The sequence below is a fragment of the Drosophila melanogaster genome, chromosome 3L (genome assembly GCF_000001215.4).
Source record: "Drosophila melanogaster chromosome 3L".
Classification (NCBI taxonomy): Eukaryota; Metazoa; Arthropoda; class Insecta; order Diptera; family Drosophilidae; genus Drosophila; species Drosophila melanogaster.
The window spans coordinates 19,888,956-19,914,744 of NT_037436.4; the positions used below are offsets into that span (position 1 = coordinate 19,888,956).

General features: G+C 41.9%; 4 protein-coding genes, 1 long non-coding RNA gene and 1 other non-coding gene across 11 annotated transcripts in view; 2 read left to right on the forward strand and 4 right to left on the reverse strand.

The window, feature by feature from the left end:
- The window catches only part of Mi-2, a 28,165-nt gene extending 6,905 nt beyond the window's left edge, over nucleotides 1-21,260 (reverse strand). For all 3 annotated transcript variants that reach the window (NM_140897.4, NM_001170005.2, NM_001014591.3), the window contains exon 1: nucleotides 21,088-21,260. In NM_140897.4, coding sequence (NP_649154.2) covers nucleotides 21,088-21,124 — 37 coding nt within the window. In that variant the 5' untranslated portion in view covers nucleotides 21,125-21,260. The remainder of the gene's footprint in view (nucleotides 1-21,087) is intronic.
- Su(Tpl) (Suppressor of Triplolethal) lies at nucleotides 165-20,455 on the reverse strand. Of its 3 annotated transcripts, none has more exons than NM_001170006.2 (5): nucleotides 20,292-20,455; nucleotides 8,363-8,453; nucleotides 7,957-8,304; nucleotides 7,843-7,892; nucleotides 165-6,083 (listed from the first exon to the last, which is right to left on the reverse strand). In NM_001170006.2, exon 5 carries the CDS (start codon nucleotides 5,746-5,748, stop codon nucleotides 2,569-2,571), a length of 3,180 nt encoding a protein of 1,059 aa, NP_001163477.1. In that variant the 5' UTR covers nucleotides 5,749-6,083; nucleotides 7,843-7,892; nucleotides 7,957-8,304; nucleotides 8,363-8,453; nucleotides 20,292-20,455; the 3' UTR covers nucleotides 165-2,568. The 3 variants fall into 3 exon arrangements, with proteins under 3 accessions (NP_001163477.1, NP_001287122.1, NP_649155.3); NM_001300193.1 differs by having other exon boundaries at nucleotides 20,243-20,455; NM_140898.5 differs by having other exon boundaries at nucleotides 2,450-6,083; nucleotides 8,363-8,458.
- Nucleotides 6,261-7,436, reverse strand: lncRNA:CR32218 (long non-coding RNA:CR32218). The gene has a single exon (NR_037751.2). It is a non-coding gene; the product is annotated as a long non-coding RNA:CR32218 (long non-coding RNA).
- Nucleotides 20,410-21,248, forward strand: asRNA:CR43889 (antisense RNA:CR43889). Its single transcript, NR_073953.1, has 2 exons — nucleotides 20,410-20,624; nucleotides 20,679-21,248.
- Nucleotides 21,261-21,344: 84 nt separating the features above from the next.
- Nucleotides 21,345-23,549, forward strand: Prp3 (Precursor RNA processing 3). 2 transcript variants are annotated; one of them, NM_168825.3, is made up of 3 exons: nucleotides 21,345-21,477; nucleotides 21,547-22,564; nucleotides 22,619-23,549. In NM_168825.3, the coding sequence occupies exons 2-3, from the start codon at nucleotides 21,733-21,735 to the stop codon at nucleotides 23,371-23,373; spliced, it is 1,587 nt and encodes a 528-aa protein (NP_730463.1). In that variant the 5' UTR covers nucleotides 21,345-21,477; nucleotides 21,547-21,732; the 3' UTR covers nucleotides 23,374-23,549. The 2 variants fall into 2 exon arrangements, with proteins under 2 accessions (NP_730463.1, NP_649156.1); NM_140899.2 differs by having other exon boundaries at nucleotides 21,348-22,564.
- Mtr3 lies at nucleotides 23,450-24,760 on the reverse strand. The gene is made up of 2 exons (NM_140900.5): nucleotides 24,524-24,760; nucleotides 23,450-24,465 (listed from the first exon to the last, which is right to left on the reverse strand). The coding sequence occupies exons 1-2, from the start codon at nucleotides 24,672-24,674 to the stop codon at nucleotides 23,636-23,638; spliced, it is 981 nt and encodes a 326-aa protein (NP_649157.1). The 5' UTR covers nucleotides 24,675-24,760; the 3' UTR covers nucleotides 23,450-23,635.
- Between the last annotated feature and the right edge of the window lie 1,029 nt (nucleotides 24,761-25,789).

The window sequence follows — 25,789 nt, forward strand, 5'->3', positions numbered from 1 at the left end:
AAGATGTACAATAATAATAATAATATTTTTCTCATGTCTCTTGATCTGTTTTACTCTTCTTCTATTCGCGGCTTACACAATCATTAATAAGTTCCTTTTTCAATTGCTGTGTTAGTTCTCCAGTATGTTGGTGTGTTTGTTGTGTTTGGTGTGTGAGTTTTGTGGGCGTATTCATGTATGAGGGCGTGGCATTTATATAAAACTAGTAAGTTTTTTTTGTTGCTTATCAAATGTCAATATCGTATATATATATATATATATATATATATATTTATTTGTATATATTTAGTGTTTTTTTTTGTTTGTTTCTTGTATATAAATTGTATATATGATTTTGTTTTCTGTTGTAATTGCTACGAATCGATTTTAAACGCTTGATTTTTGCAACTTGATCTCAATGTTTCATTTGATTTTCCCTTCCGTCTGTTTTTCATCCCTACTACTTAAATATCGTATATAAAAAATATTGCAACGAAATAGCTAAAATTTCATGGTTTTTTTTTTCAATTTCGTGTTAGTTCTTTGTTTAGTTTTGCATTTCTTTCGTTTCATATTCTTCACATATCTTTATCATTTTGGACACTAGAGTTTCAGCAAATAATTTGATAATTATCAAGCGACTTTATTTATCTCTCCGCTCAGTTTTATTTAGTTCGATATTATTATTATTTTACTTAAGGAAGCTTTCGTAACACGCTTAAAGTTGTCCTAAAACTAAAAGCAAACAACTTAAGGGATCGCCATAGCTGTGATACAACCATTAAGTATATCATTTCTATTAGTCCTCTCATAGTTTTTGAGCAATAACTAGTCCAAAGCCGCAAATAATATGTATATGTATGTATATAATTAAAGTCTCCCCCGTCGTCTTCGTCTCAGTTCGGAAAATGTCCCTATTACTTCAGATTTCGATAGTTTAACGTTTGGAAAGGTACTGCCGCTGCTGTTGGCCAAAAAAGAAACGCGAAACGAAACCCTGTGCATTTTAAAACACAAAAATATATAACAAATTAACTAGTTATCGATAAAACACAAGAATTTTCTCTACACAAGCCGTTTAAAAGTTCAGTCTATTGTTTAGAGGCACGCCCGCATGCAACACCCACCAAAGGGAAATGTTTTCATACACGTTCTCGCATATTCAATGGGGATTGGTAACATTAAGCTGGCTGTAAACGATGCAACGGCAACTATACCGAAGTACAAGCATAGAAAATCGTTTAAGGATCAGCTCCATCGTTTACAAACCACTTGAATTAAGTTTTGCTTGTTGTTACATTGTTTTAATCTTAAGTTCCTAACCAATCCCTAGTTGGTACCAATCATAAGTTAATTGTATCCTTAAAATGCCTTGCCAAACTAAAATGTGAATAACAGGCTCAATTTATTCACTCTCTCCCCTCTCCAACCACCCCCCCCCCCCTTATCAATTGCAGTTTCTGTGGAGCTCCCCTCCTTTTTCTCTCAGTGTGTCGGTGTGTTCGTCGTTTGGTCACGGTATTCAGTTGTGGTCATCGTAGGCCTAGGCAAACATTGGCTCAATATCAGTTAACTCTACTCGCACCCAATCCCCAGTCCCACCCACCACACACATATGTAATATGTATGTGTATGAGTGTCCTGGATGCAGGACATCGGGCACGTGCAGTCGGCAGCAGCGAGGACACTTTGTGCTGGCCCCCCACTCGCTTGCTCGCTATATCTCTCTCAATCTCTCCATTTGTAAACACAAATCTAAAACAAAAGCTATGCCCGAAAATGCAGAAGAGTTTTGTTGATGAGTGTAGTCCTTTTTTCAGTGTTGTGTGTGTGTGTCATGTGTGTGATATCCGGTGAGGTGAGGTGTGAGTGTTTGCCGTTTGTAACAAATGTTAAACAAAATCAAGAATAAAAATAAGAAGAGTCTAGATTAAAAACGAAAAACATACATGCTATATTTAAATGTTGATAATAATAATATAATAATAATATTTATTACACACAAAACGCAAGGTAAAACATCTGTTTTCGTTTTCATTTAGTTACTTAAGCTGCTCAATATGCTCAACAAAAAATTAAGTCTACAACTCGTATAATTTTTTTGCTTTCGCCGTTGCTTTTAAAAATATTGATTTTGTTTCCTCCTCATCATATCGTCGTCGTCTTCTGGCTTTTTGTTGTTATGTATATATATAGTCCATATATGAATTTTATATGTGTAGAATTCGGTGACAGCAGTTCTGGACCGCCGCCCACCCCTCGTTTTTATTATAATAAAAATTATTTTACTCGAAAGTGTGTATTTTTTTTTTAGTTTTTGTTTTGTTAACATAATTTCAACATTTTTTTGTTTTGAGGGTTTTTTGTTTGCTTGCAGTACAATTTCTTATAGAACGTTTTTGTTGGTGTTTTCGCCGTTTTGATGATTTGTTTGTTTGTTGTATTTTTTTTTGTTTTTTTCTTTTGTTTTGCGTTTTTACTACAATAGTGTTGTATTTATGTATATTAGTTTCTTGCTTGTTTTGCCTTTTTACATGGGAATCTGCGGATGGTCTCATCGAAGTAGTCCCAGCAGGATCAGGATCAGGATCAGTAGCGTGCCTCATCGTCATCGGTATTAGAGTTGGAATCATCGCAGTCCTCATCGTCGTCGTCGTCGTCATCATTGGAATCCGAGCTATCCGAACTGTCATCCGAATTACTCACACTCTGCTGCTGCAGTAGATTTTGTTGCTGCTGCAGTAGATTTTGTTGCTGCTGCAAATGATGCTGCAAATGACGCTGCAAATGATGCTGATGTGTCTGCTTTTGCTGCTGCTGTTGTTTTATCGTCTCTGCGGCGTGATGTTGCCGACGATGATGTTCGGCTAACCTGGCCGCCGCCTTAGCCACAGCTGGATCGGGCCCTTGAGCAGCAACGACGTCCGTGGGCGCCATCGCCATCGTGGCACTCATCAAAGTCTTGTCATAGTCCATCACCAGCTGCTTGATGTGCGCCAGCTTGGCGTGCAGGTAATCAAAACGCTCCTTGTCCTCTCCAATGGTGCGATCGTTATTGATCCGCTCGTATTCGCACACAATCTGCCGCTTGATGTGATCGTAGTCCCCGTATCCGTTGTCACAGCGCCTGGCGCTCTCCAGACGTTCGGATAAGTCCTGGAAACGATTGCGCACATCCTCGACGCGCGTCAGCAGCTTGCGGTACTCATCGTAGTCGCTTTCGAACTCAGTCTTGTAACGGCGCCGCACCTCCAGGGTCTGGATGGGCACGTATTGGCTGAAGTCGTAGCGCGGCGTGGCGGATGAGTCCGTATCCGCGGTGGCATGGGCATAGGCATGGGCAGCAGCAGCCAACTGCTGCGATGGCGATGGATGCTTGGCTTGCTGATGGTATTGCTGTTGCTGCTGCTGCTGCTGCTGCGACGGCGCCTGCTTCTGTTGCACCTGCTGCTTCTGGTGCTGATTCTGCTGCTGGATAGACGACCGCGAGTTGGACGAGGGTGGCGGCACCTGTTGATAGCCAGAATTAGAGCCACTGGCACTTCTTTGACGCTGGCCATTCGATCCACCACTAGGACCAACACTACCCATCCTTTTTTTGCTGTTGGACGCCACATGTTGAGCGTTATTGCTGTTGTACGAGTTGTAGTCGCTTTGCTGGGGCGGCATACGTTGTTTGCTGGTACCGGAAGCGGATCCAGAGGTGGCCGCGGGCACAAAACTGGCCGCAAGCTTCGGCGGCGTCGTTGAAGAGGATGCGCTGCTGCGGTTTGACGACATCGGCGTTGTTGAACGCTGGCGATCCTGTTGCGTCTCATAGCCACTGGAGCTGCTTGAATTGCTGCCCGTAGAGTTCCGCTTATCCTTGTTGTTGCCCCCATTGCTGGTGCCCGCCAACGAGGAGCTTCCACGTCTGTTATTACTACTGTTGCTTCTCGGATGCTGCTGCTGTTCCATCGATTGCTGCGTCGCCGCTGCCGTGGAGCTCATAAACTCTACTATGTTGTCCAGCACATTGTAGCTAAGGTCAGTTGTGCTGTGATCATCCAATGGACCAGGCTGGCGTTGCGGCGGCGTATACCGACTCCGACTGGATGATCCAGATGAACCCAGTGACATCGATACCCCAGCGGAAGAGTACGACGTTCCCGAGGGCGGAGTGTCCTTCTTGTAGTGACTGATGCGCTGCTTCTTGGGCTGAACAGTGCTGAACATGGTCTCGTCGTACTCGAGGCTGGTCCGCTTCATGCTCGTACCGCCTGCTCCACTTCCAACTCCACCGGGACCACCATTACTTGAAGGCGGCGGCGGACTGCCCGTGTGCGTCGATGTTGGACTCTGGCCGGACGTCGAACTGCCCGCGTCCGAACTCATTGGCGGTGTCAGATTTTGAGGCTTGCGTCGCTTCAGCTGCTGAACCTCCTGTTCGCTGAAAAAGGGCCAGTTCTCGTCCACATCGTTCCACATCTGGCGACGCAGATTGTACGTGTTGTGCGACATGGTGCTAATGTCCATGAGTATGTTGGTGATCTGGTTACGCTCCCGATCCCGAATGCCTTCGTTCTTCAGGCGCGCAAAGAGCTCAGGCTTCTTGAAGGCCTTGAGGGCCAGCAGATGGATAAGCCGTTCGCGTATATTGCGCCTGGACACATCGGACATCTTGTTGCCGCCCGAAGACTTGCTATTGGCACTCCTGGAGGACGATGAGGAGTTGGAGTTGGAGGAGGTAAGGCCTCCGCTTGGCATCTTGTTGCGTGAGGAGATGACTGATGAGGCAGTCGCACTTGATGTTCCCGCTGTCATCGAGTCTCTTGGCGAGCTGCCGCTCAGGTTGTGGTAGCCCTGTGAGATGCCGTTGGCGAATGTGGAAGCTAGCGAGGAGGCTGCACCGCCACCATAGCGACCACCAACAACGCCAGAGCCATTGACTGTGCCGATAGCGCCCAGCGTGCTGGGATTGGGCGAGCGCGAGGCAAACGCGCTGGAGGAGCTGCTGGATCCTACGCCTAGGCCATTAAATGGCGATGAACCTAACTTACGACTATGGTTGTTGCTATTAAAACTATTGCTGCTGCTGCTGCTCCTGTTGTTGTTGTTCCCACTGTTGTTGCTGTTGCTGTGATGATGAAATGCCGTCGTCGTCAAACCGGAGTTAGAGGAGTTGGAGGAGAAGGCTGAGGCGGTTGAGGCAGAAGATTGGATTGCTGATGGCGGCTTCTTCACCTTACGCCCGATATCCGACTGATTCGGCTTGATTTCCCTGATGCACTTGCTCTTCTCCGTCTCCTCGGCAATGGCCATTTTTGTGCGTGTCGAATCGTAGACATCTTCATTGGCATGAATCCGCATTCGCAGGGTGACCGCTCCGAGGACTCCGAGGCTCCGTTGCTGCTGCTGAACGCATTCAAGCGTTCCCTCCATATTGTTGATAGTGAAGCCAAATTTTCTACCACCTCCTCCTCCTGCTCCAGTCGCGTCGCTGCCATTGCCATTAGCATTAGGGATGCCATTAGCATCCGTCGCTGGTCGCGGGAACTGTATGACACCCGTGTTGCCCACAAATTGGATTTTGGCCCTTTGGCCTGGTTGCAGGCGTTTAGCGTTGTCATCGCGCTGATATTCCTCGATCGCACGGAAGGCAGAATCGGTAAGCTTGACGATGATGTACTCCTTGCTATCATCGGTGTAACGGTGGCTCTGGGACATTCCATAATTGCCGGTCGATAGTGCATTGGGCAGGCATTTCGTTGACGCAATCGAATTGGTCATAACGTGCGCGCAACTAGCCGCTAATTAGATAGCAATTAGATAGCCACTCGATTGTTTCCGGAAAATTTATGAAACGGATTGTGATGGATCGGATCAGTAGTAGTTGTTGTAGTTTGGAAAGTTGCACTTGGTTGTGTTGTTTGGGCCAGCTTGGAAATTGTGGAAGGGGCTGGGCTGTGCTAGTTATTGTTGTGTGGAAGGTGGCCGCCGGCTTGGTTGATCTCGTGGAAAGGACGGGAAGTACGGGAAGCACTCGTTGTGGAAGTAGACAACTTGCCACTGGAAGTTTCTCTCTCTTGGATGCTAACGTTTGTTTTTTGTAGATATTGTTGGTTCTGTGCAAATATTATTTGATTTTAGTATGTTGTAATCGTATTGGATATTTAAGTTGTTGCTAAGACGTGACACACTTCCACTGCGCTCTTTTATGAACTGACAAATCCAAGCTATGCAGGCTAACTTATCTCAATGACTTTTCAAGCTATGCTTATATGATGTTTTTTTTTTTTTTTGACGAATGTAAGAATTTCACTTCCGTATGGCAAAGGCAACAATTTTTAAATTTTACACTTTCAAAAAGTCAAATACTCTCTCTCTCTCTCTTTTGCTCGCTCGATCGCTCTCTTTGTATGGGTTGCTTGCAAATAACACAATTTCTTTTGTTAAATAATATGGTATTTTAATTGGGTTAAGGTAGGCATGTATTTTTGCTCTCTTGTCCCTGTTTTTGTTGCTCTTACTAATGTTACTACTGAGCGAGGAAGCTGGGGGAAGGCTTACTGCTCTATTCGCCTCTCTCCCTGTTGGTTTTGTTGCTATTTTTTAATTTATTTGAAAGTGCCGCAAGCCGCGACTCCTGCGCCAGGTGTCAATGTGTGTGCGTATGTGTGTCGCATGCTCTTTCTCTCTCGCTTACACTCGCCTACTGTCTGCCTGGATGATGGCGTTTATATGTATGTAAGAGAGCACCTCAGGTCATAAGCAAAATCAAAGACAGCAAATCAATGCTCCGCTCCGCTCGCACACGTCCGTGACTGGCCTTACGCTCTCTCACTTGCTCATACGGTGATCGTAACGAGCGCGTTGAAGCGAGACAACTGCTGGTTTGATTGGCTTCTCTGCGACTCTTGCTGTTGTTGTTATTTTTGTTGTTGCTGCTGCTTGATCTTTTTCCTTTTCGCTTTTTCGCTAAAAATCATCTGTGTTTGTACGGTGATTTTTATATATTTTATTGGCACTGACTCTGCTTATTATATTTTTTAGTTGCGCATAGATACATAAGTACGATTTGGCGTATCGCAGTGTGCACAGACGCAGGTATGCTTGTACACTTAAATCTTTCTTTGCACACGCACACTAATTTTCAGCACTTTAAATATTGTTTGATTTTAATGCCTTTTAACCACTTTTTGTGCTGCTTTTGTATTGGCTGGCGGACACACACGAATACATATATCTATTTCTATATTATACGTACGCTTTACGCGTATGCGACACTTTTACTCAAGACATTTTTGGTCAAGTGGATTTTGTTGTACATTCATTTGGAGAACTGTTCTGAATTAATCGAGTTGACTTCTTATTATTTTATGTGTTTTTTAAGTGCAGTTTTTAGCTGCCTTCTCTTCTTTTGTAGTGCGTCTGTGTGTGCCAAGGTATCTTAATCAACGTACAAAAGGTATCTGCTAAATGAAATCGAAACGAGTTGCTTTCAAGTGGTTGCCCGTCGATTGCTGTTGTTGTTGCTACTGCTGCTGCCACTGCTCTCTTTGCACTCGTTTATTACAAGTGAGAGAACGGAAGTAGCGAGTGGCAGATCACTTCGCTGCTCTTAGCCTGTCCACTCTCGCTCTCTGGCTCCTCGCTTCTTTTGGTATGTACGTGCCTTGTATCACTTGCCGTATAATTCGTTGTTTTTGTTTTTGCCAGTCAAGCAAAGCAAGGCAGAAATGAAAACAAGTTTGCAATATTTTAATGTGCGCACTTGGCACTCGTCAATCTCTTAATTTTGCCTCTCTTTTTACGCGTGTGAGCTTTTTGGGATCTGGGCACGTCTTAGCAAATTAAAAAAAAAATTAGATAGACTAAGCTTACTTTTTGGTTGTATGTGAGTTTGTTTTTTAGCTGGAAATCTGCAGGCGGTACTATAAGAATAATAGTTCAGCTTAGTGGCGGATTAAGAAGCAAACAGGCAACGGGCGTACTTACAATTGATTATGTATTCTAATAAAAAACAGATTGGTTTTGCTGTTGAAACAGCTGTTTTGCCACCTGTATGCCCCCACACCACGTCACACGTAGTAGTTTGTGCTGCTCTCCCTCTCGCGCTCCGCTCTCTTTATCGCTGCAGCGATAAAGTTCCAACAAAACAGAAAGAAAAACAGCACGACTGCAACAACAACCGTGTGCCAGTCGCAATCAGCTGTTTTGCCCGCTCACTCGCTCTGCTCTCTTGCCACAGCAGTGTTGGTAAATGCGTATTATCGATTTGGTGGTCTAGACTTATCGGTCAATCGAGATATGAGCTTTAAATTGTTGGACGTTGACTTCTTGTTGCTGCAAAATTGTGACCAATTTTAATATAAAATCACGTTTATGGCTTTGTTTGGCCTACTTGTGAGTTGATTGTTGCTATACTGTGCAAGCGTATACGTGTTGTTGATTTCTGTTCCGTTGCCTTGTTACTGCATTGACTTAATTTCACTCTGCACTTGGGTAATAAAAAAAAGGAAAACACTTTAGTATTTTATTTGGTTTGCACTTGAGATAGTTTTGTTTCCACTCTCCCGTCACTCGATCGATTTTTTGGTTTGTTTTGCGTTACGCGTTCGCGATCATACGTTTTTCGCGCTCAGCTGTTGTTTACGTTACTCGCTCTTGGCTCTCGTTGCTCTCTCTCCCGCTCCCTTACTCATTCAAAATTCAAGGTTCTCTTAGCAAAGAGAGCACTAGTGCAGAGCACGCGACATTCGTTGTCATATTTTAGCCTCGACGTTGTTGTTTTTTGTATTTTTGTTCACTTTTGACATTTTTGCATACGAAAATTTTCCGCTTTCAGGTAGATTTACCGTACCGCGGATCTTCTAACTTTTAAGTAATGTAAGTGTGTTTGTATGTGTGCGTGAGTTTGTTTGCCTGTTTTTTGCCTTAGTTTTTTGTTTAATGAATTTTGCCTGGCTTATCTCGTTTCTGTTTGTTTTATGGTTAGAAATTTTAAACCGCATACTCGCACACATACTCAGTAACACGTGCGTAAATGTACGTAGGTAAGTGTTGTTCTTGTGTATTCCACAATGAAACTGTATTTCTATTTGGTTTTTCCCCATACCAACGGCTAAAAGTAAGGTAAAACAATCAAGGGCGCACACCTGCCCTTGGGAGCAAAGGAGAAAGAATCTGACAGACGAATGGCCATTCAAACGGGAGCAACAAGATAGGAAGATGTCTGGGTAAAACCGAGAATGCTACGTCCTAATGTTACCTAAATGTCCGCCGGAAAATGCACGCCCATAAACGCTATTTTGCCAATGATAGAAAAATATCTTTGTTGCTATACACATTTCTGCAGTAATTCTGTCAAAATACGGTTTGAATTTTGGCTTTAAATAATTTGTGTAACTTGTTTGATAGGTAATACAAATATACGAATTCGATCCGTAACAAAAGTAAACAATTTTGATTGTTAATAGGGTTTGAAAACATTGATTAAACCACCGAACACGTCTTCTACTCGTGATTACATTTGCTAGTCCACTGCTTTTCTTAATTGTTTAAAATCTTTTCTTTGCCTCAAGTTAACTACAATGATGTCCCTGGACGCCGCCTAAGTAAGAAAAAAAAAATGCCGTCAACTATAAAAAAAATTAGCTGAAATATATTCAAACTGTGCATATAAAACTGCAGAGTCGCGGCGCAGCCAGCATAATACAATTTCAAGTTTCGTTTTTGTTCAAATAGCATTGAGGGAAAAACGCCGAAAGGCCAATGCACTGCGACGACACAAAGTGAGTTGTGGAGAGGAGTGCGGAGGGATGGGAAGAGGTGGCACAGGGTCAGGGGGCAAGGGACAGGCAAAAGGAAATGCGAGGACCTCGACAACAGCTGGCCGCAGGAAACAGGAGCCATAAACCGCCGCCGAAGAACCAAGGGAAAAGGAAAACAATGAACAAGTAGGAAGAGCACGATCCCGACTATAATATACTTAGCAATCAGGAGAGCACCGATGGTAAATAATGAATGGATAACCTTTTCACTGTTATGCCCGTATAGTATATACATATGTATGTTTTAATTATTAGTTCAATAAATTTACTAATCACACTTATGTTATGAATACTTTCAATTTTGTGCCAAAATGTTTCTCACAAATTTCCAAATGATGTTTTTGAATTAATAATTCTCGCTTTAAAATCCTTGACCAAATTCAAAAAAAAAAAAATCATTAGTATACCTCACCCTAATTGATACTTGTGGTTAAATCTGCTTAGTTCCGTCAAAGCAATATACCCTCGTTCGCTGCGAGGTGCAATAAATGGAAACTTTGTGAAAAGATGGTGGAAAACGTGTGCAGTGGAATGCTCAAGAGAAAAGACAAAACGCACACGCTCTCGAACGTGAACACGCTTCCCTAAACCAGCCGCACAATCCAAACCAATCCATTCCATTCCCCTAGGTGCATGCACATCATACATACACATGTAAGAATGTATAATCTCACGGTTGAAAAATAGATGACACACTCGCGTACACATATGTACGTAAGTACATTGTTTAGTGTATATGTATATGTATACATACTTCTGTTCGTGGAACGATGCAGCTGTCAGCTGTGCACGAGCAGTTTTCTTTGTGCTACACTTCTTTACAGAAACGAGGGAGGTGGTGATAACAATGCTCAATGAGGAAATGGGGCAGCAAGAACAAGAACACATCATCGGAGACGGGCCTCTCTGCCTCGTTTCCATATACATACCGCAGAAATTCTGGGGGTGCACTTTATAGGAAATCTTTGCAGATCGCCAGGGTTGCCACCTACAATCGCACACAAGCGGGCACTAGAACAATCGATCGATAAAAAACGACCGACCAGGGCTACGTCATAAAATGAAGAAAAGCAAGCAATCTGAAGAAATGAAATATCAGCCTCGTTATCAGAAATTAAATGAAAGTATTTAAAACAAAAACCATAAATATAGAGATTGTGAGAAAGTTAGCACTTGCAGTAGGAGTATTTTCTAGAAGTAACTAAGACTTGCATGTGCAGGAATCAACCAGACATTCTAACGATCGATCCTACATGAATTCAAGATATAAAGAATCTATATGCAACTTCTTTAAAATACATTTTCTTGAAGCTTGGGAATTGCGTTAATACGTCGTCATATAGAAAATTAATGGACAAAAACATTGAAAGTAAAAATAAGGTAAAATCAGAACTGGCCTGCTAGTACTGCATTTCCAAACCAATTATCAGACTTTGCACATAACATACTAAAACAAAATACAAATACGAAATACAAATGCACCAAACGGAGCGCTACAACGACTATATGTATATAGGTAAGTAATCGGGTAAGTAAGTACATTCAGGGTGTGCGAGTGAATAATCAATTGCCGGAGCTGGCGATAATGGTGCAAACCGATCTGGGAATCGGACAGTTGGGGGACTTATGGGGCAAGCAATTCCGGGCAAACCGACGCACGCCTTATTGGTAATTGCCCACATGGGAATCCCAAATGCCTTGGACATTGAACGACCGAACAAACATACGTACATATTTCGTATTGTTTTTCACCATATTGGTGCATTTTCGAGACGAGAGAAAGAGCGACCAGAGAGATCCGAATCCCATATACCCACATCTATTTTATACAATAAAATGGCAATATTATAAAATTTTATCTTCGGCACAGGTCTATTTATAGTCCAGAAAAACAACAACAAAAACGCAAGAGAAGGCACCCACAACACAAAATGCGCTCTCAACGCCAGCATTTGTTCGAGTGTGTGACTCACACAACACAACACATCAAGTGGGAAATATTTCACGATAAAGAGTAAAAATAAAAAGGTGCTAAATGCCGTCGTACCTCACTCGAAGTTCAGATGCCGTTTGCCGGGGTTAATTTTCAACAGTGATGCACCAATGGCAAAGGCCGTTTATCGAAATAATCGATAAGCAAATACAAATAATTTCGAAGCATAGAATTAAGATTATTGTTGCTAATTGTACACTAAATTCAAGGTGGCTTAACAGAATTATTGAGTTTGTATGTCAGCAATTTAGTTATCGAAATAATTGAAATTTTATCGATTAATTTTAATGATATTTTAAATACAAACTTTAACCAATAGAGTATTTAAAATTTCAATGCTACTGTAAACTTCACCAAAAGCTTAAAAATGGTTATCGATTCAACGAAGAGAACTTTAAACGATCTAATTGTACAATCAACAGAGCTAACTACAACAATTACTGGTCTATAAAATGTCATGTATTATAATTCTGACGCAAACATTAAGCGTGCTTCCTAAATGGTTCTCAAGAAAGCAATTATTTTTCATGTGGGAAATACGAAGCGCGTGCAATTAAGTTTGTTTTCTGAAAAAAAAAAAGACTAATAGCCTACGATGCACACATTTCGTCCTAAGCTTATCTAAAGGCACTGAACTTTTTGAGATATGCATATGTATGTATAATCAACAGCAGCCACAAAAGATATATCGAGAATAAGCAGTATAAGGCATATATAAAACAATTCGTACATTGAACTTGTAGCCCGTCCAAATTCCCGATTCAAAATGACAAATACAAAAAGGAGCTGCTAACCAGCTAAAGAACCGATATTGTTCGTTCAACGACCGATCATTGCATAATTCTGATTTGCTTTTTACAGCTGAAAAGTGAAACGGAAATGCGTAAAGCTCGCAATACTGCTGATATAGTATTTGAAGGGTTACGAGCGATTCGGATCGGAAAAACATTGACCGTGAATTGACATAAATTGAAATTTCAACATACGCCCGACACTGAGCTCCGCGATTAGATTAGGTACTTTGCTTGTATATAAACAGCTTATTTACGTGACAACCTTATCTGGGAAGACAAAAAAAAAAAGCATAAAAAAGCGAACACAGCAAATCGATGGATAAAGAAAGCTTTTAGCCAGCTGTTTGCAGTCTAGAAAATCGGATTCAAACAAAACGAGAAACCAAACCACTTTGAAGTGTGTTTTCTACGAAGCCTGTATTAATAAGCCTGCTGCCTCTCCCGTAGAATCTGGTTTTTGAAACCGATCAGCCAGCCAGCCAAACAACAGCCACGAAAACAAATGAACCCGACAATAAAAACCAATTTAAATTTAATCAGAAAAACACATGAAGAGGGGGTTACGAAAACAAAACTACCGTCACACGTTTTCATTGGGTTTTTACGCTGCCGGTGGCGGCAACACGTTTTCAGTTAATATTAGAATTAGTCTAGGGTTTTATCAACAATGCAAAAATGGGTACTCAATGATGGATAATGCATATAGGTCAAATAAATCTCATAACGGACGTGGGCTTACTGATTGAAAGTGAACTAGATTTTCCAAATGGATGCAAAAATGAAAATAAAACAATAAAAACCCAAATATTGGTTGGAATTACATTTAATATTGATATTCAAATATTCAACATTTAATTCCAATATAACTTTGTACACGATTGCTCAACCTTAACGTTTGGTCAAGTAAAAAGCCAGAATAAATCTGTGGCCTACAAAAATCCCCTAAAATTCCGCCCGTTGCTAACTGGTCTTCGTTAATCGCTTGTCTCAATTCAATTTAAATAATAATTAAGCCTCTTTGATTTTCAAGAAAAGACGAAATATAAATAAATAAATAAAGCACTTTGGAAGTGGCGCAGCGGAGACAACCAAGCTTAAATAAATTTCGAATAAAAGTTTTTATATGTGATTTCGTAACGCAAAGTCGTCGTCGTCGGCTGGTAACCAGTGCGATATCTTCAGCACAAATACATATGCATGCTAATCAACGGAAAGCAAAAAGCACCAACAACAAACAACACCCAAAAGGCCCGAAGAAACACTGGAAAACCCGATACGAAACATGGCCAACTCAAGTGGCCAAGTAATGGAGTAGAGTGTAGAGTGAGTAGAGTGGAATGGAATGGTGTTGGGTGGATTGGGATGGTATGGTATGGTATGGGGTGGGGTGTGTTGATGGTGTTTCGACTAGAAGGCTTCGGCATTCGAAAAAAGAAACACAACCAGACCAGAGTTTCGGACTTGGATTCCGATTCGGATTCGATACGATACGATCCATTCCGACCCGCGAAGATTGAGCGGCAGCAACGATGGACGGTTTGGCTGGCTTCGTTTGCTTCGAAAACTTGTCTTCCCAGATTCAGTTCGGATTTCTTCTTCTTATCGGAGCAGCAGCAAGACGCGACTGACAACAACACCGAAACACACACGAAGCGCGAAAGGAGGGGAGGCAGCCAGTAAGCCGAATTTGGTAATACACTTGGCGTCATCTACCACACAAAATGATCAAAATTCGGATTGAATACCTATTTGAAGAAGCACTAGGTTGTAATAATTGAAATATCAAAACGGTATGGTATATCATATCATCATATCAAAATTGAGCTTTAAAAACATGAATACCCCATTTCAGGGTATTCATGAAAAAAGAAACAGCGGTAAGCAACAGTGTTGGCAATTTGGAACTGGACTACAAACGGACTTGAAAGAAACCAAATAACAACAACCACACCAACAATAACAATAACAACCACCAACGGAGCGAGTCGCGATTGCCGACTGGTATTTCCCTCTCTGGGTTGTTATGAATCTGTTGTATTTGCTGCTGTTGTTGCTGTTGGTGTTGCTTTTGTAGCCGCTGTCTTTCATTATAAAAAATGAATATACATTTCGTATATAGTATATGCGTGCACACATGTATGCAGCACACACGGACGGACAAACTTTTCAACGTATGTATGTTTCTGAGGCTATATCTTTAAAATTACTGAAGGTCAGTCAAATTGAGCGTACAATCAACTTTTTAATATTTCATTAAACCAATTTTACTGCTGCTTTATTGGTTGCTGTATTAGAGTTGTGATTAATTTATATCTTCGACCGCAAATTCATTAAAGTTGTGCGGTGCGGCAGGAACGTGTATCTTTAATCTTATAAATGACATGTAACATTTACAAGAATTTGCAGTGAACAGCTTTAATCACTCGTGAAATGCAAATGCATCTAATATATTGCTACACAAATCTGATCAATTATCACTTGCTGTATTGCTTTCGCTTCCTTTCTCTCTTTCCACTTAATTAGTAGGTTGCTAATTGAACTTCCGCAGAACACTCCACTTCTATGACAGCCTATTGTGTGTTATTCCCACACAAGCATACATCAGAAGTAGCTTTTAAAACGCGTCAGCTCTGGCCATCACCTTGCCTTTTTCTATTTGCCGGAGTTTCCGGTCTCTGTTGCCATTTAAGTTGGCCAAAAAATAAGTCAAACCAGAGCAGTAGGCAATGAATGTTTCCCAAGAAGAGGAGTTTCTAAGTTATCGACCTGACCTTTGCATATAAGGTAATGACAAACAATTCAAAAGTTAGCCACAAGAAACGGTACTTTCAACCGGAAACCAGTTGTAAACAATGAAAACTATTTTATTCCGCCTTGTAATGATCATAATACGAGTACATATTTAAGAATTATTCATCTAGTTTTTCTGACTAATTCGGATATTATTCAACTTATGGTGAAAATTCTAGAACAAAATTTCAATTCGATTTTTTCAAAAATTTTTTTTTGCAAAAGCAGCACCTATCGCTTAAGCCTCGATTAATGTTGCGGTTGGGTTTCTTATCAAGTACGAGTTGTGTACGAACGAAACGAAAGAGCGAGTTGGAAAAGGAAAACAAAAGTAAAAAACGACAAATTCAGTACTCGAATTGCGCTTTTGTAGTAGAGTCGAGTGCACAAAACCCAAAACCCAACCCACAAACGAGCCATAAAAAACCTCGCGCGGTATGCATGTGAAAAATAAAAGATACGAAAAATTATATAAACATTATAGGCGAGCGTGGTATGACTAAACCGACCGCAACTACAACAACTACCTATACGTACATATAACTACCGCCGCAGAGCGAGAGCAATAACAACAACAACAACAACAACTATAGCAATATGTAACCAGTCGGGTGGCAACAACTACACAACTGCAGCAGCAACAACACAACAACACAACAACAACAACTACAACTACTACTACCAACTACAACCATAACAACGAAAACGAGGGCTTGCTGTCAACTACTTTTATTTCTGTCTCTTGGGTTGGTGGTAATTTTAATGTCGGTTTTTTGGATTTTATTTGCTGGTTTCTCAGCTATAAGAAACTATGCCAAAGTTAACTACGGATTACAATAATAATCACAAATGTTCAGGTGCGGTCAGCAAATTACCTCTAATGTTCTATACTGTGTGTTCAAAAGGCTTATTAACTGCTTATTTGTATATAAGAGTGTAAATCCGCTATAATTAACACACAAATGAAAACTAATCAGTTGCTATGTTAATAGGTAGCTACCTACACATTTCGATAAACCAAATTTTAAAATAATTAAAAAATTGTTGGGTATAGATATTTCTTTCTATGACCTATACTAAGTTATTTTTGTTTGCATGTGGGTGTAGATGTTTACTTATATTTTCATGCCACAGCATCCCTATGATTCATATTTTTAGGGTTTCTCTAATTAGTCATAACACCTCTGGTATTTGTATTCCTTTTGCGGATAAAAACTTAAAAACGCCACAATTTTAAATCGTGAATCACACATTGAATACTTTAAAGGATTTAAAAAAAAAAAAAAAAAAAAAAACATGGATATTAAGTACATTTTCTCTATCTAGAGTTGAGTTTCGGTTCGCTCTTTTACGACCGAGTACGCATCGACACAGAAATGTTTTGAAATTCTGTGCTAAAATCGTGACCTCCACTGTAAACAGTGGGCGCTGGCAATGTCGTTGGCAACAATTATGCACCTTGTTGGCAATGCCGAGCTTACAAGCTGTCGCATTGGCTTAGCGAGCGACTAATTGGCTAATTAGACAATAGTGAAGCGCAAAGAGAGCCGATTAAAATGATGATTTCGATTACATTCGCTAATGCGCTAAAACAGCAGGAACGACACAAATTTGCTGACACAATTACGCATGTTTTGGCAAATGGCACACATAGATTCGCGTGCCATTGTTTTATTTGTTTGTCTGTTTACACACCCAGAAAACATACATAAACCTATATTCGGTGACAATCGAGCACAAATTTGGTTTTGCTGTGGGCCGCAAACGGAGCCCGATAACAATTACAAAACTATTGAACCAATTAAGTTAAGGCTATTAAAAACAGCAAAAACAATTCTGCTTGTTTTTTTTTTTCAGAAACACAACAAGAATAAGAGGAAAATAGAGAGCGCAAGAGAGAAGCAGAAACGGAAACCACAATGGCGTCCGATGGCAAGCGAATTTTACGACGAAACGAAACGAAACAGCATTTGCCATATGACCATTTATGTTTCGGCATTTTCGCTGCGTAAACATTTCCATATGCAAATATTAATGACCTTCACTTTCACCTCATATGCTAAAAAAGCATTTAATTGCAGAGGGACTACAGGTATGCAAGGTGATCTGTGATCACAATCATTAACACATTGCCTATTTGCTACATACAAATATGCCCATCTGTAATTGAGCTTAGATAAACACATTTAAATTGGGCCAGTCAAAAACAAACAATTTTCGAAGAATGTCCAGAGATTTCATTTAAAATGTAACTGGAATGGTAACAATCGATTAATTTTCAATAGTTTGACAACCCTAAAACCATCTCTAATACACTCCCACACACGCGAAACGGAAAGATAGATAAAATTGATCAGTACAACAGGTGATAAGCTTCGATTAATTTTCACATTCCCATAATACTACATTGAATGCTTTAAAAATAAATGAACCCGTACACAATCCGGTACATGTGTATACGTTTGCGGTGGCGGTGACTTCCAAAAAAGAAAAAACGGCAACAAATGTACCATATCAATTGCTGCCTGAATTTTTGTGACAGTGTGCGAGAGTAATGTGTGTGCATTGGCGTAGGAATAATCTGAAACAAATAGCGGCCTTCTCTCCCAGCGACAACAAGACAATTACTGTAAATAGGTGAAATAACAAGACAACCAGCAGTTGCACAAATATTAAAAAGGCACACAGACTGACAGACCAACCAAAGGTATTACGGTAATCAATGTCAAACGCTGCCGATTTTGTGAGTATTTATGTGTGCGTCTCTGTATTCACTCCAGCCGAAAACAACAACACCTTCGCTTCGGAAGAGCGACACACACGCTCATATCAAACCGCTTGGAAAGAGAGAAAGGCACATAGAGCGGACTCGAACGATGCGCGTCAAATGTCAAAATCAAGAAGAACAACAAAAACCATTATCGAAGCGACCTAGTGTTGTTCTACTTGAGAGAGCGTTTTTTGAATAAAAATGAACGTATTTGAAAGCTAAAATAATATTTACTTTTCCTATTTATGTTTCATAGTTTTGTGGACTTTAAGCGCAAGTAAACTTTTTCGAAATGCCAGCACACACATACCATTTACCAATTATACAAGCATATATATTTATAAAGATATGTATATGTATATACATGGCGGATATAAAAAAGCACCACTTGTTGTTGACTTGATTGAATGCAGTGCGTGCGAGCGGGATGGCAAGTTGTGTTTCGCCAAAGCAAGGTAAGATCGTCACCAATACACCAGTAACTGCAGCTCACATACACACACAGTATACTTTCACTTCTTGTATTGAATTTTTGATTTTATTTGTGCTGGCGCCATGTTGTTGTTGTTAGACATGGGGTTTTAAGCAGATTTATGCAGTCGGCAACAGCGAAGCTTTTGATAAAAAAATGACAAGAATGCTCAGATTAACAACGAAAAAATCAAATTATTTGGATCTTTTGAAGATACAAAGTTGCGGTAATGAATGTCATTATTATTAATACATTTGATCGATATGTGCTTTAATTGCATGAAACATTGAAACGGTGTCAAATGCCATTGCGTATTTCTTGCTGTGTACGTAGGAAAAATGCATACGTCATTGCCGAAACCTTCTTATCCCTCTCACACCCTTTTATTGTTGCATTACTGCATAAATAGTGGCACTCATACATGTGCATCGTTTTAGCCTTTTGTAATTTATGCGATGTCGCATTACTCTTGATTGTTTACTTGTGGTAGAGTAATCGGAAATCGGATGGCAATGTTAAAGTAAACAATTTTAAAGACAGCATAGCGCAGCAAATCATAAAAATTATCACAGAACCGGCAAATGGTGAAATTAGGAAGAAGAAAAATGGGGAAGAACCAACGTTGGCTGACGTCACAAACGTGAGGGAAAAGACAGAGCGAATTAAGCATCCTCCTATCGATGTATCGAAGGATAACGGCAGCGAATCCAATTAGAATGAGCACCGAAGGACGGGGAGGGGAACGTGTTAAAATTAGACATTGAATTCTACTCCCACGCTATTTCTCTAGGATAACTTCCTCACGCACGCACACCGTATACATATACATACACACGCCCACAGTGCAACAGCGTCGAACGGAGAAGCAGAAGAGAGGCGAATGAGGGCAGGGACAGAAGAGAGAAGAGGCCTGTAGACAGAAGAGGAACAGCTGCGAACGAATTAACATAAATTGTATGCAAAATTGGGGTGGCTATGGATACTGCTGCTTTTTGTTACACAGCGGCGGCATATTGTTTATCAGTTTTCCTATGAACTACTACTACATTCCAGCAATTTCCTCGCGAGACGGGCACCTTCCCATCCCATCCCTTGGCATCGTCTCTTTTCCACACTCTACTTTTCTCCTTCTTCATCTTACTTGTGTGTTGGCATATTTTGATTAACTCGTTAAAAAGACTATACTTTAGTTGTTTTGCAGGCACTTCGGTAGGATTGCATTGGTAGCTATATTTTTGTTGTTGTTTTTAACTAAATTTAATTTAAACGCGTCGGGTTTCTGTGAGTTTTTTTTTATCATATACGTTGGAGCGACAGAGACGGGGCGACGGCGACGTTTGGCTGGAGCGCGCGTGCATAACACGCACACACACAGAGACGCAAGTACGCGAGAGAGTGGAGAAATCAATCAAGAGAGCACGTCGGCGAAGGGGGAGTGGAAAAAATCACATATGTATGTGCGTCAGTGGAAGTGCGACAAGATTTTCCACAATATTCCACGCATCTTTGTTTCGTTTCTTTAGATATATGCACATATTGCTTCGTTTTCTTTTTGCATTGCTTTCTTACACAATTTATAATATATATATGCATATTTTGTGGTAATTTCAGGTTTTTATTTTTTGCACACACTTTTCATCATTCTTTTTTCGCTTTTCCTTCAGTTGGATATATTACGCACTGGATTTGTGGCTTTACACTGGCAATCGGTAGGCGGTGGCGAGTAATGCACGTATTCCCCTTAATTAACAGTTTTCTCTACAATTAATAATGTAATCTCTTTAACAAAAACTCAGAAATCACGTCATGGCTGCCACGTCCAAGCAACAATGAATGTAAATGGTGGCAGATGAGGCCGTCTGGGCATTCTCGACTAGCTCCAAAAGGGGCACACTATTTTTCTGGTGATACCATTGCACAGCCGATGATAACACTGCATATACGGTAACACCACAATAAGTGTGAACTAAAATGAATTTTCCGTATATTACAATTGACACTTGACAATTCACAGGTAAAGTAAACATCTTAATTGCTAAAGAACTTAAGATAAAACTTAATTTTAAAGGATTTACAGAGTATTCCACTCAAAACTTTCGACCAAAACAACCATGTAAAACATATGTTTTGATGAGTGAGCAGGACGTCTATATATTGCCTGCATTCGCGAATGGAGGGAACACAAAAATGCAATAAAAAATATGTGTGGAATGGAGGAGGCGCAAAAGACCCCAAAAAAACGCGCCACACATGTACAAATTTCACCAATTGCTGTAATACAAATAGTTTATAACGAGGTACAGCAATGACAATGACCAATTAGGATAATAGGCAACAATAAACAATGGGAGGGGGACGCAGCACGCTGCGCGGCTTTGCGGCTCTTGAACATGACCACGGTTCTTAGCCTGACCGAGCGACGGTCGGACCGAGTTTTTTTCACGCCGACATTTGGCCGACTGAAACAATGCACTTACCCTGGAAATTATCGTCATTCTCTTCCTCCGATGCCATTGTAGCACTCGAATGCAACTTTTACACTGTTTGAGCACACGAAATTGTCTTAATTTCCACAACAAATAATTAAGCACACACAGACACGACGAGAAAAAAATAGTCAATTGTAAGCGGCTTCAACAAATATGGCGGAGCGGAGAGCGACAAAAAGTGAGAGAACTAGGGTTGCACCCCGATAAAAGAAAGCGAAACGGTCACACTGGCGACATGACAACCCTGACTTTTATGTTTTTTTAACGACCCTGTCCTAACGTGTTTCGGAGAATTTTTCACCAAAGACCAAAAACCTTGTGTATTGTTTTTGAATTGCAAATCGCTGATTTAAGCTCAAGGAATGTGCCAAGCAGTTGGTAAATAACATTTACTTTTTAGTCCGACCCATTTAATTGCGAATTATGTCGTCCATTATCACGCGCAAGGATGGCGACGACCAGAAATTGTCCAAAAAGCGCGCTGCCGCCTCAGATTCCAAAAGTGGTGGTGGAAGCGCCCTTGAAGCGCCCAAGAAATCCCGCTTCGATGTCCCGGAAAAGAATGGCGGCGGTGGTGAGAAGAAAGAAGAGGTCGCCGTGCCCGCCTCGCTGAGTTCCACGCAGATCAAGCTGATGATGGCCCATGCCCAGCGGGAGATCGAGGAACGCAAGCGGGCCCTGAGTAATCTAAGAGACAAGGATCCGCTGCTGGCGTCAGTTCCATCGATCGGAATGCCAGTTGCCTTAGCCACTCAAGCGCTGGCGAAGAAGCCCACGCCCGAGGACTCGGAGAAGGCCAGGAAGATTGCCGAGTTGCAGGCACAGATCAGGGCCAAGCTTACTGGCAATTTGGCTAGTTTGATTCAGCCCACTGCGGTAGCGGCCGCCGCTGCAGCTGCTGCTCAAGCGCAGGAGCGACCCAAACCCCTGATTCTGGACGATGAAGGACGCACTGTGGACAAGAGCGGACGTACCATTAATATTCCCACGGTGACACCTACATTGAAAGCCAACATACGCGCCAAGAAACGGGAGGTGTTCCAACGCCAAACGGGTTTGGGTGAACGGAGTGAATCGGGCACTTCGGCCCAGGAAGAAGCTATTAAGTACTTTGACGACCGCATAGCCCTGAAGCCCACTGTTAGAACCAAGAGGACGTTGAGATTCCACGAGCCCGGAAAGTTCCAGCAGCTGGCCGAACGAATGCGCATGAAAAGCCAGCTGGAGCGACTACAGAATGAGATTTCGCAAATAGCCCGGAAAACGGGCATCTCGTCGGCCACCAAACTGGCATTGATTGCCCCCAAGCAGGACATGCCGGACGATGTGCCTGCCATGGAGTGGTGGGACTCAGTTATACTGACCCAGGATCTGGAGACGGTAGACGACGCAAGCGGTAAGATAAGCATACGCCAAACAGCCATAACCAACCTTATAGAGCATCCCACACAAATGAAGCCGCCAAGTAAGTTGAAAGCTAGAACATGTCCCACAAGCAACTAACCACCTACTCCTTCAGATGAGCCCTTGAAACCAGTGTATCTGCCGGTTTTCCTCACAAAGAAAGAGCGCAAAAAGCTTCGTCGCCAGAACCGTCGCGAGGCCTGGAAGGAGGAGCAGGAGAAGATCCGACTGGGTTTGGTGGCCCCACCAGAGCCGAAACTGCGCATATCCAACCTGATGCGTGTGCTTGGCTCGGAGGCCGTACAAGATCCGACCAAAATGGAGCAGCATGTGCGCGACCAGATGGCCAAGCGGCAGAAGGCGCACGAAGATGCCAACAATGCGCGCAAGCTGACCAGCGAGCAGAAGAGCGAAAAGAAGCAGCGCAAGCTGAGGGAAGACACCAGCTGCGGTGTACATGTCAGCGTCTATCGCATACGAGATCTGCAGGACAACCAGAGCAAGAAATTCAAGGTGGAGACCAATGCCAAGCAGCTGCAGATGACCGGCAGCGTGGTGTTGTTCCGGGATTGCTGTGTGGTTGTCGTGGAGGGTGGGCCCAAGCAGCAGAAAAAGTATCGCAGGCTCATGCTAACGCGCATTAAGTGGGAGGAGGACAACGCCAAGGGCAATGACGGCCAGGACGTGCCGAACTCATGCGTACTCGTCTGGGAGGGGACTAGTCAGCGACGGCACTTTGGCGAGATCAAGTTTAAGATCTTTCCAATGGAAAAAATGGCCCGTGAGTTTTTTCAGAAGCACCAGGTCGAACACTACTGGGATCTGGCCTACTCCGGAGCCGTGCTTGAGGCCTCCACGGATCAGCAGTAGATAAAAGGCATTTTAAGAATTGCTAGATACACTACAGTTCTACAAATTCACTTTCGGAAAGATACAAGTCTGAATTAAAGTTTTGAAGCGCGCTACGCATTTGATGTTATTATTTTCGAAGCTATTCGGAACTTTGGAAGTGCAAAAATAACGAATAAAAGTTTTATCTGGACTCTAAATATTTGTAGTAATCATTTTTTAAGTGGTGGTTGTTGTTCAAATAGATCTGGGATTTATATTAGTATGATTTATTCTCAACCAACTACTGCCTCTTTACATAGGGATCCTCCCGGATGTTCGATTGTATAAACTCCTCTGGTCCTTGCTTCTTTAGCTTCTCGATTATTTCCTCCAAACGCTGATCTTCTAGAGCGGTCTCGGCTTTCTCGCGTAGATCTAGTTCGTGCTGCTCCTTCACCCGCTTCGTGAGCACGCCTTTGACTAGTTCTCTCAGGGACTTGTTAATGGCCAGGGTGTAATCCAGCAGCTTTACATAGGTGGCTGGACTGAGATATCCGCACTGCTGGCACTGGGCGATCTGTTCAAAGGTATCCATGCTGGCGGTAATGATCAGGCCGTGCTCCTGGGCGGATGATGGGCTGGTTGTGCTATCGGTGCTGCTGTTGCGATGCTTCCAGAGCAGCTCCTCAACCTTGGCACTGGGATTCAGGAAGACGTGATCCCGATAGATACAAGCTGTGGAGGCCGTAATTAAGTCGTAAGTGGAAATGCCGCACTCCACCAAAGCGACTCCGCAGCAATTGATGGCAGTGCTGAGCAGGCAGCCGTCATCGTCGAGAATAAGCACCCGTATGTCCAGCTGAAAGTTAAGGAACTCCGTGCGGCACACCACCGGCTCCATGGCCTTGGTCAGCATGCTGCTCAGGTGGCGTTCCCGTTCCGGCACCGAATCTAGATCCCCTGTGCTGAAGGCCGCAAAATTCACATAGCAATTCAGAACACCCATGTTCATTCTGCGTGCGCTGGCGCGGATTAGCTCCTTTGGCGGGGCCACAATGGCCAGAACCTTGGTGTTACCATACTCCATGTAGGCGGAACCTCTCACTGTGGTCAACACACCGGCGCGGATGACTGTAAGTCACAAGAGGTATGAGAAATTGAAATACAAATAAGGATGTGCACTTCTAACAGGTGTTTCTGGGTGCCAGTTGTGTTGGCTCCCTCGACGGTTTGTCTAGACTCTCAAAGAAATCCTCGCTTTCCTGCGGAGTTGTGTACGGCTCTTCCTCAATGGAGGCTCCATCGAGTAGGGTGTTCTTCGTCTGGTTCACCGCTAGCATATTTATATTATATCTTTTGATTGAATATAAAAATAAACAAACTGAGTTCACATGTGGTCTAAAGACTTTTAAGTTTTCGATTAAAATACAAATCTGGTATTTTTGTATATTTCGATATTTTATACCGATTCTGTATCGTTTCGTGGGTTATCGTATTTGAATGAAAACCTTCAAAGAACCTTAATAATAAGAACCTAAAATAAGTCTTCTTATTAGTGCTAATTGTGCTAATTATTTATAAAGTCTAAATAATGTTTTGATTCCTTCTGATAATTGATAACTTAGTAGTATTTTCTTTGTTACTAAGAGAAAAAAGAGCTTAAATATAATCGCAGAAAAATCGATTGCCGAAGTGTAAAACAACGCTTAAGATAACGCTAATCCACTCGGTACAGACTGAAGAGATTTCTGGGAATATGGCCGACAAGAAGCACTGCCATGGATGGCCTTGCATCAGGCCTGGAATAGTGTGTCGCGGAATAGAATACTGATGGTAGGATATATGCCCGCGTTATAGATTTTACTTTTGAATTTCAGTGAAGAGTTGCGAGGCTAGCTTTAGTATTATCTTAAAAGAAAATTCAAGACAAGTAAAAGCCATGCGGAATAGCCATTATTTCGGAGTTACCCATTCATAGTTTGAAACCCATATCTCTAATATTATATACACCTGACGACTGATTCCTTTTTTTGCAGGACCAAAAGTTCTGCCATTGCTGCTGATATGAAAGTCAAGAGAGAAAAAAATTAGAACCACAATACCTCGGATCAAGAGGATTTCTCAAATTCACAGCTTTTGGGGTCCGATGACGGAGACAGTTTTGTAGGAGATGCCGAGAATTCATCTAATGAATCAGTGTCAGTGAAATAATGTTTTTCCTAAACTCACGAAGATATTACGCAGGATGAATGTTGGAACTAGAGAGATCCATTAACATCCTAACCAACCATCAACCAATTTCTGAAGAAATCAGATTAGATCAGTTAATTTCAAGAGACCCATTTTTGCATATTGGGACTCGCTACTTCACCAAATACTTCCGCAGCAAAAGCAGACAAGAGTTTTTTGGCCAGAAAATAACGCATTGTGTCATAAGTAGCCCAACATGTTTGAA